The following is a 16,200-nucleotide window of genomic DNA, read 5'->3' as shown; positions in this document are numbered from 1 at the left end:
CCGCCCGCGCGGTGCGCAGCGCCCGGCCCGGAAGGGCGGGAACGTCCCGCCCCGCGATTCGCGCTCAGCCATCGCCGGGCGGCGCCTCAGTCGGTCCTTCCGCCGGGCAGAGAGCGGCAGTGGGGCGGGGGTGCCCCGGGGCCTGCTCTGGCTTGGGGGGCTGCGGCTGGGCAGAGGCCAGGGGAAGGGGCCTGCTCCGTCTTGGGGCGGGGGCTGCTCTGTTTTGGGGGGCTGGGCAGGTGCCTGCTCTGACTTGGGGGGCTGGGGCTTGGCAGAGGCCAGGGGAAGGGCTCCCGGTTTGGGTCCGCAGGCTCTTACTGGGGGGCAGAGGAAGAGGGTGTTCCTGGTCTGGGTGGGGAGGGGACAGAGATTGAGGGGGGGGAAGCTTCTGCTTTTGGGGGGGGGGCATTTTCCAGCAAAGGGGCTTTCCCCTGGGTGGCTTGTGGGGGTGCCTGTTGCTGAGGAAGGAGGGGCTGGGGGGACGGGGACTTGTTAGGGGGAACAGGCAGGAATTTCACTGTTAAATAATGCCCTGGGCAGCCGGTAGGCCTGGGATGCTGGGCACCTCAGGTAACTGCCCATCATGGTGAACTGAAGTGCAGTGGTCCTGGTCAGCTCGCTGTCTGTGATGGCCCTGAGGGGACTGTGGCTCATCAGCTACGAGCAAGGGGCCTGTGGAGCCGTGCTGTTCTCCAGGTAACACTGCCTACCATCTGCCTGAGTCTGTGTTAATCTGAGTCTCCGCTGCTTAAAGTGTGGCTCATGCAGACCTGGCAAAACAAAACAAAAAATTAAAATCAAGCCAGGTCATCGAGTGATTTTGTGTAAATACTGTTATACTAAAATTGCTACTCTCATTTTATGATAGACCCAATAACTTTAATCATTGTGAATCTCATTGTGTCAGGGAACCTTGACAGGGCTAGTAAATATCTCTGAGTGGGCTTTGCTTCATCAGAAAATCAAGTCATGTTCCTACGTGACCTAGAAGAGGCACAATAACTGTTGCAATGTTGAACATGACTTTGCAGTCAGCATAGACAGGGACAAATAGTGTTTAATGTCCTGTGTACTGATCATGGCCCTAATAGGGATGCCCATGACCAGTGGCTCAATAGTAAATGTGATTTGGCTCAGTTTACACTGATTACAATGTTAGACAGGACTTTGCATTATTTATCATGACTCCGCAGGGTTAAGTTCTAACATATTCTAGTGTTTCAGTGGGCTTGTCTTCACACAGCAAAATCCTCAATCCTCTTTAGAGAATAACTGTAACACATATGCACTGCCCTTCAAATCCATCCGCACTTAAGGAAGAGAGAAATGCTGAAAGGTCATTTAGGTCCTAGTTTTACAATCTAATATGTGCAGGCCGGACCCTTGTGCTTTCCCAGAGCCTCACTGATTTCACTGCAGCGCCATGCTGGTCTGCCCATGCAGTGCTTGTTGCAGGGCTGGGTCCATGGATTATAACAAAATGAAATAATTTTTTTAAATGTCAGATGCTACTAGGAACAGAGATAAGGATTTATTTTTTAGAAAAATCTATTTTCATTTGGGGAGAAAGCTGGTACTTTTTTCAGAAGCGTATGGAAACTCAAATAACTGCTCAAATTATATGGGGCTGATTTGAACGGACAAAAGCAATGTAGTGCTAAACTGAGACTCCCACTCCATCCTTAACCTGAAGCTTGGTAATTCAGTACATATGCATAACATTACCCACTATTCGGCACAATAGAGTGAGAAACTGAGATCCAAATTTTTGTTTATGTTGGGCTCTTTGCATTATTTAAAGATTAATATTAATTGCAGAAGAGTATACAAAGCATTAAACAACTTACATGACTGATCAAATGCCATAGTAAAGCTTGGTAAGTACGAGGACGGGGCTAAAAAGTGAATAACTAGATGAAATATAATGGAAATACAGCGATGTGGTTGGATACAGTTTTGTCAGTAAGATTTTGGTATATAGTGAAAATATATTTGATATTTCTGGGCTGTGATTGCTTATTTATTCTTTTGTTATAATTTTATAGCATTTGCTTTATTTTTGAATAGTAACTCTTACCAAAAAAATTACCAATTTGCAATGTAAGAACATCAGTATTTTCATAGCAGCTTGAATGATGATATACGGAACGTTTCGACTCCTTCTGCAAAATAAACAAATAAAACTAATCTCCATATTGGGTTTAAACTGCATGATGCCAATTAAATCCTTTTTCATTAATATTGTACTTCAAGTTGACAGTGTCTTTTTAATTTTAGAAAATAATTTTTAAAATTTCCAATATCTGAGAGAGCAGTAAAATAACCCATACTATTTAAATTCCTTTTTAACAAATGTTAGTGGTGGTGTTTTTTCTGTTCCTCTGATGTTAATGAGGGTCTTTTCATTAAGGGAAAAACCAACTACAGTATCTGGTGGCACACAGAAAACCATGACGGTGACTCTACAAAATATTGTCAAATGATCAACAAAAACAACTGAAAATGTAGAAAAACATTGTTAACTTCTTTTGAGTTTTAGTACTCTTCTATTTGTAACTGGAGAGTAGGTAAAGTATTTTCGGCCAGAAGTGTGATTTTTTGCCCAAGTTGATTGTAACCTTCATATAGAGAGAGTTCTTTGGGCAATAAACGGGCATTTTCCAGGAAGAATTTATTTATTTAGGACTCTTAATCCTTTAGAACTGAAAGCACAGAGCAGAAAGGCTTCTGACTAGAAAAGCCAGTTGTGTTTTCGTGGGAAGTCTCCTGCCTGTTTGAGAGTAATCTGTATGATTCTAGAGGATTGTTGTTCTCTAGAGAATGAGAGAAGGGAACCTGGACATATTTGAGACAGGAAAAAATTGTGGGGCCTGAAGAAGGGGTAAAAGTGGAGGACTGCAATCTTATTCTCAATTCAACACAATCAAGAGAGAATCCAGAACAAGACAAAAAGAAAGTAGTCTCACCTCCAACCTCAGATGAAGACTGCTCTACCCTAGAAATTCCTCCTCTTATATGTATTAGAGTAGTATTTAGAGGTCTCAGCCAAGATTGGGGCTCTATTTTACAAACGCATAGTAAGAAACAGTCCCTGCCCTGAAAACCTTACAGTCTAAACAGACAAGCTGGACAAATGGTGAGAGAGTGAACAGAGATAAGTGAAGAGCCAGGAAATAGAACTCAGGTTTCCTGAATCCTAGTCCAGTGCCCTGTTCAGTAGACTATACTGCTTTCCACAAAAACACTTTAATGTTTCTCAGTGAACTACATGGAAGAGGACAAAGAGCACCTTAGACTTCTAGTGATGTCCAGACAAAGATCCTGTCAGTTTTCTAGGGGAACTAATAAACGTGTTACGCATAGTTGTGTTGGAATACCCAAGTTCATCATCATCAGTGACCTTAACTTCAACATAGATAATATAAAGAATGTGTTAACATCCAATCTCCTATCTCGCCTGGGTTTCAGAAAAGTCATCTCCAGACTCATGCACTCAGCTGGATGCACTCTGGATCTGATGTTCAGCATAAGCAAGGACATTGGAGACATCACAAACATTCCACTCTCTTGGTCTGATCACATTCACATCCAGGCAAAGATCAGAGCATTCACTCTATCTTATAAAGATAGGTGCACCACCACAGCTGATTCACCAGTGGAAACTTTTAAATTCATGAGATTGTCAGTGTATCCTTGAAGGGAAAACCACAAGGCTAAGAGACCAGCAAGTCAATAAAGCAATATAATCATCTGATGGTCACCACCATCAGTGCTTTGAATCCAAGCCTCTCCTCTGCATGCATAGAATGAGATCACTGTGGTTTGCTGACAGACTTCAAGCAGATGAAGTGTGCTGGCAGAAGACTAGGATATTAGTGATGCAAAACTTTACACCCCAAGCATTTCCTCGTACCATATTTTCAAAAAAACAGCCAAAAACAAGAGGTAATCCCCAAGGCAGAAGTTGGTCCCATCCTATTTAATTATGTTTCACAAGTCCTGAGAAAAATTCAAGCTGTGAAACAGATCCATGCCCCCTACTCTTCATCATGTATATGAGACCACTTGGAGAGATGATTCTCAAACTTTTTCGTGTGGTCCATGTGTAAATCACACAGTTCTGGCTTCTTTTTTTGTTATGCTTTCTTATCCAGGCTCTTCACTACAAAGGCCTAGATGGTTGTAAAAGCCAGCTGAAAACAACCAGGAGAAGCCAGCGTAGCTGCCTCCAATGAGGGCTTCTGCCAAGAGACGAACCAAAAGGGACTGGAGCTGTTTGCCAGCCAATGGGAGAAGAACCCTCTAACTAACGAACAATGACCAGAGGAACAAGGAGTCAAAGGGAGCAGAACACATGGAAGGCACAGATAAAATGAAGTGCAAAAGGACTGAGAGACTCATCCTATCTTTTTAATTTCTGTAGAGTCATGTAAATAGTTTGTTTTAAAAATTCATATATATATATATATATATATATATATATATATAAAATAAAACTTTTGCTCCACTATTGCTTAAAAGGGTCTTTTAGGTGGGTCTGAGAGCAACACCAGCAAACATGCTGTGGCCCAAATAGGAATCCATTTCAGGATGATTAGGGGAGGGAGTAAACCAGTGACAACACTCTTCCTCTTTTGTCAACTGTTAAAAAGTCAAATCTTCAGTTGTTCCTGGTAGATATAAATTAGCCTAAGAAGAAAATAGGGATTTCTCCCCCCCAACAAATAAATAAATTAATATTGTTTGAGGATAAATTACCAGGTGTAGCATAAAATAGCTGGCTTGATTTTTCTCAAATTCTCTCACTAGAAAATCAGAGACAAATATGTAAAGAACATTTATACAAAACAGAAATTTTAAAATATATAAAATCTTTTAATGTAACATTAAGATTATAACTTTTTAAACAGTCAAGAGATGTATATATTAAGTAGTTGCTGTAGTCTTAAATTACACATACTGTACATACAGTTTAGAATCCAATTTTACCCACACACAAATCCAACTCCTGTTGAAAAAAATGGACTTTTTTTATTGAAAGGCCTTTGTATATTAAAGGAAAGGTTGCTCACTAACCTTAATATTAGATTAAGTAATCACCACTCTACAGAATTTATGATGTAAGCTCTTGCCTATTCAGTTTTGGAATTACAGAATTATGGAAGTCCATGGTGGAATAGCAATGCAAAACTACATAGAATCATAGAACTGGAAGGGACCTCGTGAGGTCATGTAGTCCAGTCCCCTGCACTCAACGCAGAACTAAGTATTATATGTATGTAACTAACATTGATATTATGTATTTATGTTCTTCTATAGTCTTATAAATATTATTATAACAACACTAAAGGTAGCAGAAATGTTGTATTGTACAAATACAAAACTTATTTTTCATTTTTCCTGGAAACTGTCTGGAAACTAGTCCTCAGTGAATGAGACCTAGCTTCCTGGAAAGTTTCAACATTTAAAGTTCCGTTGCACAGGAGTTGTTTATGCTTGTTTTATTTTAAATAGTCTGCATCTTTTTATAACAGAAAAGATACATATCTTTATTCAAAAATGGGTGAGTACTTTTGCTCAAACTTTCCAATACAAATCCACTTGTTGCTAAAAATCTTATTTATTATTAGCAGTGATTTAGGCTCTGATTTGCAAGTTGCTCCGGGTGGGCAGACTCATTCACCCACATGCTTCATTAGAGTGCTATAGGGGTCCATGAGCACAACATAATTTGCAGGATGAGGGCCTTCAAATGTTCTGTCTGTGCTTTTATATTTGACTGAATCTCAACCCTGACTATATCCATCTTCCATAGTTCTTTGTAATACTCCCTCTCAGAGCAGCAGCCGAATTTCTGCATTTGGATAATTAGAAAAGACAAAGTATAGCTCAGACAATATTAGGAAATGTGTGTGTTTTGTATTATGGGCGGGGTAAGATGAGTAATGCAAATGAATTTCTGCTTCTGTATTACAGGCATTACCCCACTGTTGAAAAACGAGCAAAAGCCTTCAATGGAGCAAGCTATGTGACCGTACCAGAGGACAGTGTTTTTCTTAAAGCATTGCTTTTTGAACTTAAGCTGACAGATCCAGACAAGAACTTTGTGGAATATCGAGATAGCTGTTCTCGAATCAACAAGACTTCTGTATATGCACTTCCAACAGGAGGAGGGGACCTCTGGCCTGTCCTTGCCTTTCAGAAGAGTGGTTTGATATATGTTTGTCTTCCCCTAGTTGAGCAATTCTTGAAACCACGCCCACCCCTCATTAGCATTAGTGGAATCTCACAAGCCTTCGCTCTCTTGTCAGGATTGCTGGTCTTCATTAACTCCAGTCAGAAGAATGAAGCTGAGATGAGTGCAAAAGTGGGCCAACTTCCAAGTTTGCTTATGCAGGCCTGTCCATATGGCACCCCATTAGATACAGACTTGAATGGCTTATTAGATAACATTCATGTTTCTACAAACCACACGCAGAAACAACCAATTTGGAGAATTAGCACATACAAAGGCAAACCTCAGGTTAATGTTTGTATCACTGAAAAAGTCAAGTCCATGCAATATGACAAAACGGATGTTGCAGATATGTGGCAGGTTTATGGAACTGTGACTTGTAAGGTGAGGATATTTCTAGTACAAATCTGACTAACCTGTTTAGCATATGAGCGGACTAGGAAAAGTAAAATTTCAGTTCATTTTACCTTGGCATATGGGGCAATCGAACGAAATAGCTTTTATGCCTAAATGTGTACCAGAGGATATTTATTAGATTAGTGAGCTAAATCAGAATAAAAAATGTTGCTTTACTGTTATTTTCTTGCATTCTTCACACATTTTTTTCACTAGCTATTTATGGAAAATAAAACCAACACTCCTTTCTAGCATCATTCATATCCAAAGTATTTTACAATGTTCTTATTATTTTAAATGAAATAGTAAGTGTTTGCGTTTAAGGACAGGGAATGAAAAATGACAATTACAGTGCTAAGTTTACCCCAGCCATCTAGTAAATGTCTTGTTTAGTAATGATCACCAAAACCAAAATTCTTAAATGAGAATGTTACAAGTGTCTTTGCATTAGCGCTTTAAAAATTGCTTGGTGGGTTTCAAGTAAATGAAAGTTTTTAATTTTATATCTTGCTTTCTTCTATTAAAACAAAATCATGCATCCACACATGCTATTTATAATTCCTAATGTTGATAAATCTAAGAACATAGATTCTTATGAAAGAAAACAGTGTTATGATTGTTTTAAATAGCTTCTGTGTGTGTTTCAGGTGTTCATTTTTATTAGTAAAAATGAGGAAGCATATTGGTTAAGTAGATCAATAATATTTTTATGAAACACGCTAATATTTGTATCTTTAATAGTGAATCCAGTAGCTGTATCAAATGATTTAAGGTTTCTCTTCTTTATCATAAATTGTGCTGGAGAAGTGTGTGACATTATTATAACTAACCATTTTTTTTAGCTGCTGTTGTTTGATAAGGAGAAAAGAAATTCTGATAATGTACATCATGGTAATTTAATTATTAGCAATAAGTGGCAGCATGCTTATCATAGGGAAGTTGACCAAAGTCTACTGTTCTTGAAGACTCTGGGTTATTTCCCACCATTTGTGCTGGTGGGGATTATCTTGGTGGAGAGATTCTTGTGCTCAGTGGAGCAGGTTTCTGGGTCACTTTGCAGAGTAGATAGCCAGCCATAAAGAGAAAGTATTGGTGTAATCACGCACTGCTGAGTTGGCGCACCAAGTGACTAGACAGTGGATAGCACTGCAGGTCATCACTGTGAGAAAGCTGACGTGGTATCTCAGTGGACATTAATAGCATGTTTGAATCTATTAAACAGATGTATGAATAACTGAATTAATTGGACAGACCATTATTGAATATGTCTATCAAATTCTTAATAATGTTGCTGCATGTGCTTGGTTCAGTTGCATTTTTTTACCAAGGAGTGCTTATTAATTAAAAGACTGTTCTATAAAAGATTCTGTATTAATGCTCCTTAGGATATCAGAAGGTTAAAAACTGGGGAAAAGACATGGGTTTGAAAGTATATCTGTCATTCACGTGCGAGCCCATTTAAAATTCTTTAGTGGGATCGTTTAGTTTTTGTTTTATTTTCAAATGTCTAGTTCTGATTTTAGAAATACTATTGAGTAATTTCCTGACATTTTGTGTTCAAGTGTGATTTAGAAGGAGCTACATCAAATGTGACTGTCAGCTTGAACCTCCCTGCCAATGGCTCTCCACTCCAGGATATCCTGGTGCATCCCTGTGTGACTTCCCTTGACTCTGCAATTCTTACTTCCTGTAGCGTTGATGTCATGGATGATTCTGCGTTTAGCGGACCATACAAACTTCCTTTCACTCCTCCTTCTGACTTATTCAATTTGTGCTACTATACTTCCCAGGTAACTACATTTCCTGATGGATATAACTTACCAGTCTTTCAAGTGGGTGTGGAGGTGGGAAGGGGGGAGAAAATCTTTTTTTTTGAGAGAGAGAGAGAGAGAGAGAGAGAGTTTAAATGAGCTTCCTCAGGGATTAGCGAACTTTATTCTGACGCAGTAGAGCAAAGATAAGGTGCCAGGAACTGTTCCTAGCACACCACAAAATCTATGTATAAGTGACCTGAAGAGCCTGGCTTGCAGGGTCATTAAAAATATATAGTTTTCAACATAAATTTATCAACTATTAAATTACTTATTATTAAAGAGTATAACTAACTTCTTGAAGGTATTGCTGAATTATTCCTAAAATTAGTCTACTCTTTTCAGGTGCCTGTACCACCAATTTTGGGATTTTACCAGCTGAAGGAAGAAGAATTGCAATTAAAATTAACTGTTAATTTAAAACTTCATGAAAGTGTAAAAAATGCTTTTGAGTACTGTGAAGCTCGTATACCTTTCTTTAACAGGTAAGAGTAAAGAAATCCTAAATAATTTTCTTTACCTCCATAGTAGGCTTCTTAGAATGGGCTCTCATGGATCAACATATCAGGTTTTGTTCCCCCTCAAGCATATGTCCAAGGCTGCTGTCATTGAAAGTCAAGAAATCACCTAAAAAGTATTCAAACTGAAATGAGATACTCAGGATATATTCAACTGGATCCTGATTCTGGTACCCTTTTTTTTTTCATCAGTGATGCCAACAGTCAGGACAGATGCTTTCTCCAACCAGATTTATGCTACTACTCTGAAAAGATAACTTGGATCACTTTCACTGAATATCCTATTTCCCTCTACCATTCTTTGTGTCAAATTTAGCCACCACCGACCTGGTGGTGTAAGTCTTGAGGTTGCTTTAAACCAGGATCTCCCAAATGTAAAAACTTCTAATCATTGTCAAAAATCAGCTTATCCAAATATAGGTTTCAGAGTAGCAGCCGTGTTGGTCTGTATTCGCAAAAAGAAAAGGAGTACATGTGGCACCTTAGAGACTAACCAATTTATTTGAGCATAAGCTTCCATGAGCTACAGCTCACTTCATCGGATGCATAAAGTGGAAAATGCAGTGAGGATGTTTTATACATACAGACCATGAAAAAATGGGTGTTTATCACTTTTGAAGTGATAAACACCCATTTTTTCATGGTCTGTGTGTATAAAGCATCCTCACTGCATTTTCCACTTTATGCATCCGATGAAGTGAGCTGTAGCTCATGGAAGCTTATGCTCAAATAAATTGGTTAGTCTCTAAGGTGCCACAAGTACTCCTTTTCTTCTTATCCAAATATAGTTATTTAAAATTAAAATACAGTTTTATTAAGCCTATCTGACGATTGGTATGAGTGTATTGTCATATAATTATCATTAAATTATAACTGAAATTCTACAAAGCTGCTGACATTGATCATAGCAGTGGTAAAATGCTGTCAAGGAAATAAATGAAATAAAATCACCAAAAGCTCTACTGCAGTTAATACGTTAAAACAGTAATGATCCCCCTTGGCTGTAATTTCTTTCCACAAGATAGCAGTATGTTCAGTGTGATTTCTCTGTGCACACATAAATAGTGGCATTCGTTTTAATACATTTCTTGCTTTATTCAATAAAATACCTGTCAATAAATAGTTGTCCGGTGTTCGTTCCAATGACATTTTACTCCCTTTTCTACAATAGGGGTCCAGTCGCTCATTTGGAGTACAAAGTTAGTTATGGCCAGCTAGATGTATCTCGAGAGAAAAGCTTATTGGTTTGGGTCATAGGTAAGCTGAATAAAATACATCGTTCTTTTTTCTAGAGTCATTTTTTGTGTACATTTGTTTATCTGATTTTTTACTGAGGCAGTTTTCGTTTCTAGGACAAAAGTTTCCCAAATCATTAGAAATTTCTCTTACTGGAACTGTGACTTTTCGTTCTATGAGCAAAGAGCAACCAGTTGATCCAATTTGCACTGGGAGTACTGCATATGTAAAAGTGAGTTGTAGTCTTTATGAGAGTTAGTAATCACTTTTTATTAACTAAAATTGGCTATGAAACTACATTGATTTGCATCACACACAATCAGTATCTTTGTTCTCTGTTTTCTCTAGGATGCTCCTTCCTATCAATTTTATGACTTTGCACACCAAGAGTGGCATAATTTAGATTACCAGCATTTCTGAAGTAAGAATAAAAATATGCATCTGATCATGTTTTCTCCATATTTTTGTAGCTTTATTTTAGGATCCCAGACTACACACTTACTGGATGTTATGCAGATCAGCATTCTGTTCAGGTCTTTTCAACAGGAAAACCAAAAATAAGTACATGTGAGTTGTTCAAAATTATTGAATATTTAGTTGAAACGGTAAAGTGGAGTTGTGAAGTACAAATAATTGGCTGAGTTTTAAAATTAGATTATTTTTGTTGATTTTATTAAATATGATTTTCAAAGTTAGTGAATTTCAGTGTAAAAATCACTAAAGCAAAAAACATGTATCTCTTTTTAAAAAAAAAAAAGTTTGAAAGTACCTTTTTAATCAAATGATGTGACTGAGTCTGACAAGAATGTAAAGATCTAGTGACATGGTAACTAGAAATATCACACCCGCTCTTACAATAAATAGTGCAGTCTCTTTGACAAGATAAACCATTATGAACTACACTTGGAAACTGAATTATGTACTCCAGGTAGAATAGTTACTGTATTCTAGCTCCAGCTTAAATTATGTCTTTTTTAAGACTCTCTTATAACATGTACCTGATAAAAAAGGGTTATAGAAGAGGAACAATATTCACGTGGCATAAGTGGGTAATCTCTATATTTTAAATATTTATATGGCCCCCATTATCAAAGTATCCAAGTGCCTCGCAGTCTTTAATATATTTATCCTCACTGCAAATCTGTGATGTAGGAAAGTGCTGTCATCCCCAATTAACAGTGGGCCACTCTTTTTCCGATGTGTTTGAACACTTAAGGTTCTTGGGTCTTCACCAAAAAAGTACCACTGTTGGGCAAATATTAGACACTCATTAAATGTGAGTAGGCAGCGGTGGCTAATAAAGTCACTGTTTTATTTGCTGCTTCTTTATTTTGTAACTTGTTCCAAGTACCTCAGCAGAAGCCCAGAAATTCCTCATGAGAACTCAAGCGGTGCCAAACCATTCATCACAGTAGTTAGTTGTCATGCCATATACATTTATATTGAATACGCAGTTTATATTCACTAAACAAAATCCAAACCATACGCCTGCTTTTGAGTTAGCATCTGTTTGAATTATAAGCTTGTGACCAATGTATTAGTAGAGGTAATTGAAGCTGAGGCTTTAAATATCTCCTCTTCAGAAACAATTTTCAAATAATAATTTGGGTATTACAATTTAAAGAGTGGGTATTACACTTTTTCTGTCAATTAGTAAGAATGGATCAATATTTTCTTAAATTGAATAAAGTGATATCTTAATGCAAGACACCATTTAATGTTTATTTTGTCTATCTTTTTTAGCCCGGGAATTGATTTCCTCAGATTATTACATCTGGAATTCCAAAGCCCCAGCACCTGTAGTGTACAGAACATTATTTTTCTAATTTCCCTGTGAAGAATTTTTGCATTTGAACAAAAAAGACCGCTATCAAAAGTGATGTTAATATATTGTAAAGGAAAAAAAAAAAGTAGTATTTTTAATGAATATATTTGTATTTAAGTTCCTGTTTTGAGGGAAAACATATCAATTTATTTCAATTAAAATTATAATTTATGTTGTTTGCTTTAACGTTTTTAGTCTTAGATACTATTTGAAAGAATACACTTTAAAGTCTGATTCCACCCCTCCATCTCTACCCCACACACATCTTCCCACTATTTTTAACTTTTACAAAATAAAGATCCAATGCTGCAAGCTGGTATGGACGAGTCCTGTTCGTGTGCAGAATGCCACCAACTTCACTGTGGTTCTGTGCAGGCACCAGCGGTCCATCAACACACACAAACTTACAGGCCCACATAAAGTGCCTGATCTTACTCCTATAATGAAGTCAAGGGGTCAGACTGGACCCTAAATTAATAGGGCAGTCCAATAGCAAAGAATCATTTTAATCTTTGTCTTCATACAGTTGCTCTTCCCCATTTGTTTGACAAGATGATTTTTGTATGTGGTTCTGTATGAAGTACATATGAACACTTCAGCTCATTTATATTTTAGTAATGGCAAATGAATTATATCGTGCTTTTAAAGTTGTGAACAATAACCACATAATGACATTGATAGCAATAATCTGGAAATCTACCTTTAGATAGCATTGTTATAGGAGACAGTAGCAAAGATGATACAGAGATGCAAATACAGTTTAAAAAACAAATCATCAAATATTTACCAAAAATAGCAAACAAAATTATCCAAGTTTGTTAATGTGCTGAAAAGTATCGCTAACTCACTTTCGTTAGAAACCTGGGCTTCAAGCAAAGGGAATATGAGTTTACAGAGATAAACCTCTAATTTTCAGAAGAAAATTGGTATCTGGAGGAACACAGGAAACGGACTTTAAGAGAGATATCAGGAAATGAGCAAATTGTGAAAGGCTGGTGGAAAAAACTGTGGGAACCTGGAGAGTAACACAAAAGAAGAGAAGAATGCCGCCTCTAATAACTGAGCACCATGGTTGCTGCTACAGTACCTCTTGTTTAACTGTATGCTGTGTGATAAATAAGATTAGTGATTTATATAAGGAGGAAAGTTTTAAGCTATAATTTAAATATGCTTAGATTGAGAGTAATCTAATTGGTTAAACGTTCTAAAGAGTAGATTAATTCATGTGAACCATGCAGCTCTGCTGAAACTGCTATGCAAACTTCTAAAGGACAGCTACAGTATGGTGGAATTAAAATGACCCATTTTACAAAGATGCTGCATTCATTTTTACTACTGGACAAATAGTGCATTCATAAATTCCCTAGAGTTTTGGCCCCTATCCCTGCCCCCCCAAGACCCTGTGGTACACTCAGACCAACACTGTGCTTAGATTAAGTTAGAGAATTTTTTTTTTAAAAAAGGGAGGCGGGGGGCAGATCATGCCCTATGTACAAGAAAGCTACAGAAGGGCCATGAATCTGAATTTCAACTTGTGGGGATTGCTTTGCACCATCCCAGTAGAGGGAAAGGGGATTTGTTCACCCTTCATAGCAGGCACCACCTTTGTAATTCACAGGTGTCCAAGAATCTCCAGGACAATCCTGTGTATCTTGGAACATCAACAGGGCTGAGGAATTCATTGTGTGACAGGAGACGCTCCCTTGTCCATGATAGCGGGGCTGCTTCACAAGCTGTGCTCCTTTTGGTTCGCCTCCTGTCCATGCTTCCAAATCTCCCTAAGCAAGGAGGACTTCAGTATGCAAGAAGGGAAAGTGATTGGCAGGATTAATTTACGTGGGGATGTCAGTGAAGGTTTGGAGGGGGATGATAGTGCAGGTGATGTCTCTCCTCAGGCCATTACCAGCCTCTCCCACCTCACCTGAAACCATGGACCTCACACAGCAGAGAAATCCTTCGTAGTCAGAAGATGAGGGAAATAATGCTACTAATTCTCAGTCCCCTTCTGACAAAATGTGGCTCATTGGCCTTCAATGGGATGTTTTGAGAGCATAATTTGACCCACATGTTGGAAAGCAGCTATGAACTAGTCAGCCTCAAAGACAAACTCAGGTAGACCAAGCATGTTTGAGCTAAATTGTTTAATAGCCACAAGATCCCTCTTTGGAGTGGTGATTGCGAGATAGCTGCAGCCTGAACAATGGGAAACAGTGTTGTTGTTTTACTACTAATTATAACCACCACAGTCCCCCATGATACCTAAAGGAAATGCTATCTGAAAATGTCATGTCCACAGCTGAGATTACTATACAGGAGAGGTTAGAGAAAAAATTCTCTTAATTTGTTTACTTTGTGTATTTGATGGTATGTTGTGTCGAGCTGGGTTTGCTGTTTCCTTATCAGTTTTCCCTATTTGTGTGGGTGTTGCGAGAGAAACTTTTTTTTATATCAGGAAAATGTGATTGTGAACCCACAAAAAACTGAAGGGTAGGTGTTCCTGCAACTACTTCTGACTTGTTCTGATGTTAACTAGACATCTAGTTGATGTCCCTTTAGTTGCTTAATAATGTACCAAGCCTCTTTTTCAAGATAAGGCCATCCATTTAATACTTACTTCAAATAATTACTCAATATTTTCTGTACCAAAGGGCAGTTTTAAGAATCTTTTTTTATACAGAGTGCTCTTTCTCAGAGGAAGGGCCCTGACTCTTGTAATTCCATATTTGCACCTCTCTCACAGATACAGCTGCTAAAGCTAGACATTTTCAAATCAGCATGTCCAGATAATTTACATCCAAGAGTTTAAAAGAGCTGGCCAAGGAGCTTTCTGCACCATTAATGTTTATTTTCAATAAGTCTTAGAACACAGGGGAAGCTCAAAAGGAGAGGAAGAAAGCTGCTGTTATGCCAATATTTTAAAAAAGCAGATGAGACAACATGGGTAAGTATAGGCCTATCAGCCTGACATCAATCTAGGGCAAAATAATGGAATTAACTTAATCTGTTTTGATTACATAAGCTTGTTTAATAAAGGTAATAGTGTTTCTGTAATATACTTTGTACTGCACTTCATTTTGATTAAGAAATTAGAACGACGGAAAGTCAATACGGCACACATTAAATGAACTAAAATCTGGCTAACTGATAAGTCCCCATTTACAATTACATTGAGACCTATCGATTGGGTGTGTTCCTAGTGATGTCCTGCCTTGATCAGTTCTTGGGCCCATGTTTAACTTTTTTATCAATGACCCAGAAGAAAACATAAAACATCACCGGTACAATTTGCAGACCTAATTTGCACAAGTGGTAAATAATGAAGAGGGCAAGTCACTGATACAGAATGACCTGGATCGCTTAGTAAGCAGGGCACAAGCAAACGATATGTGTTTTAATGAGGCCAAATGTAAAGTCATACTTCAAGGAACAAAGAATGTAGGCCCTACTTACAGGATGGAGGATTCTATCCTGGGAAGTAGTGACTCTGAAAAGGAGTTGGGGGTCATGGTGGATAATCAGCTGAACATGAGCTCTCAGTGTGACGCTGGCTAATGTGATCCTCCAGTATATAAACGGGAATGTTGAGTAGTAGAGAAGTTATTTTATCTCTGTATTTGGCTCTGGTATGACCACTACTGAAGTACTGTGTCCGGTTCTAGTGTCCACGGTTCAAGAAAGATGTTGAAAAATTGGAGACGATCTTGCAGAAGATCTACAAGAATGGTTACAGGATTGGAAAACGTGCCTTTTAGTGAGAGAATTAAGGGGCTCAGACTGTTAAAAGTAAAGGTTAGGTTAAGTGGTGACGATCACAGTTTATAAGTGAATACGTGGGCAACAGAAATTTGATAATCAGGCTCTTTAGTCTCAAAGACAAAGCTTCAACAAAATCCAATGGCTGGAAGTTGAAGCTAGACAAATTCAAATAAGGTGCAAAATTTTAACAGGGTAGATTTACTTTTGGAACAACTTACCGAGGGTTGTGGTGGATTCTCTGTCGTTGGAAAGGTTTAAAATCAAGAGTGGATATTCTTATAAAAGGCATGCTCTAATTCAAACGGGTATTCATTCAGGGAATTCGTATGACCTGTGTTACACAGGAGGTCCGCCTAGATGATCACAGTGAGCCCCTCTGGGCTTGGAATCTGAATTTCAACTTACTGTACAGTCTAGTGTCCC

The 16,200-nt window shown here is 38.2% G+C and overlaps 1 protein-coding gene across 5 annotated transcripts; it reads left to right on the top strand.

Annotated features, from left to right (window-relative positions):
• The first annotated feature begins 93 nt into the window (after nucleotides 1–93).
• Nucleotides 94–15,072, top strand: AP5M1 (adaptor related protein complex 5 subunit mu 1). 5 transcript variants are annotated; one of them, XM_043547951.1, is made up of 10 exons: nucleotides 441–696; nucleotides 3,469–3,945; nucleotides 4,155–4,429; nucleotides 5,977–6,619; nucleotides 8,194–8,421; nucleotides 8,788–8,927; nucleotides 10,132–10,217; nucleotides 10,313–10,428; nucleotides 10,667–10,763; nucleotides 11,940–15,072. In XM_043547951.1, coding segments are annotated over exons 3-10 (1,395 nt in total). In that variant the 5' UTR covers nucleotides 441–696; nucleotides 3,469–3,945; nucleotides 4,155–4,427; the 3' UTR covers nucleotides 12,023–15,072. The 5 variants fall into 5 exon arrangements, with proteins under 5 accessions (XP_037757128.1, XP_007067863.1, XP_043403886.1 ...); XM_037901199.2 differs by lacking the exon at nucleotides 3,469–3,945; XM_037901200.2 differs by lacking the exons at nucleotides 3,469–3,945; nucleotides 4,155–4,429; nucleotides 10,667–10,763 and adding an exon at nucleotides 10,545–10,617 and having other exon boundaries at nucleotides 94–696.
• Nucleotides 15,073–16,200: the final 1,128 nt, after the last annotated feature.

Source organism: Chelonia mydas, chromosome 6 (genome assembly GCF_015237465.2).
Source record: "Chelonia mydas isolate rCheMyd1 chromosome 6, rCheMyd1.pri.v2, whole genome shotgun sequence".
Lineage (NCBI taxonomy): Eukaryota > Metazoa > Chordata > Testudines > Cheloniidae > Chelonia > Chelonia mydas.
Note: the sequence above shows the minus strand (reverse complement) of the source record. Positions and strands in the feature narration are given on the sequence as shown.

What these genes read in the sequence shown, in the direction of transcription:
- AP5M1 (XM_007067801.4), top strand. Translation starts at nt 629, where the DNA reads ATGGCCCTGAGGGGACTGTGGCTCATCAGCTACGAGCAAGGGGCCTGT. An exon ending in CTTATTGGTTTGGGTCATAG is followed by an intron (nt 10,218 to 10,312) that starts GTAAGCTGAATA and finishes TTTCGTTTCTAG; the next exon opens with GACAAAAGTTTCCCAAATCA. An exon ending in GGAGTACTGCATATGTAAAA is followed by an intron (nt 10,429 to 10,666) that starts GTGAGTTGTAGT and finishes ATATTTTTGTAG; the next exon opens with CTTTATTTTAGGATCCCAGA.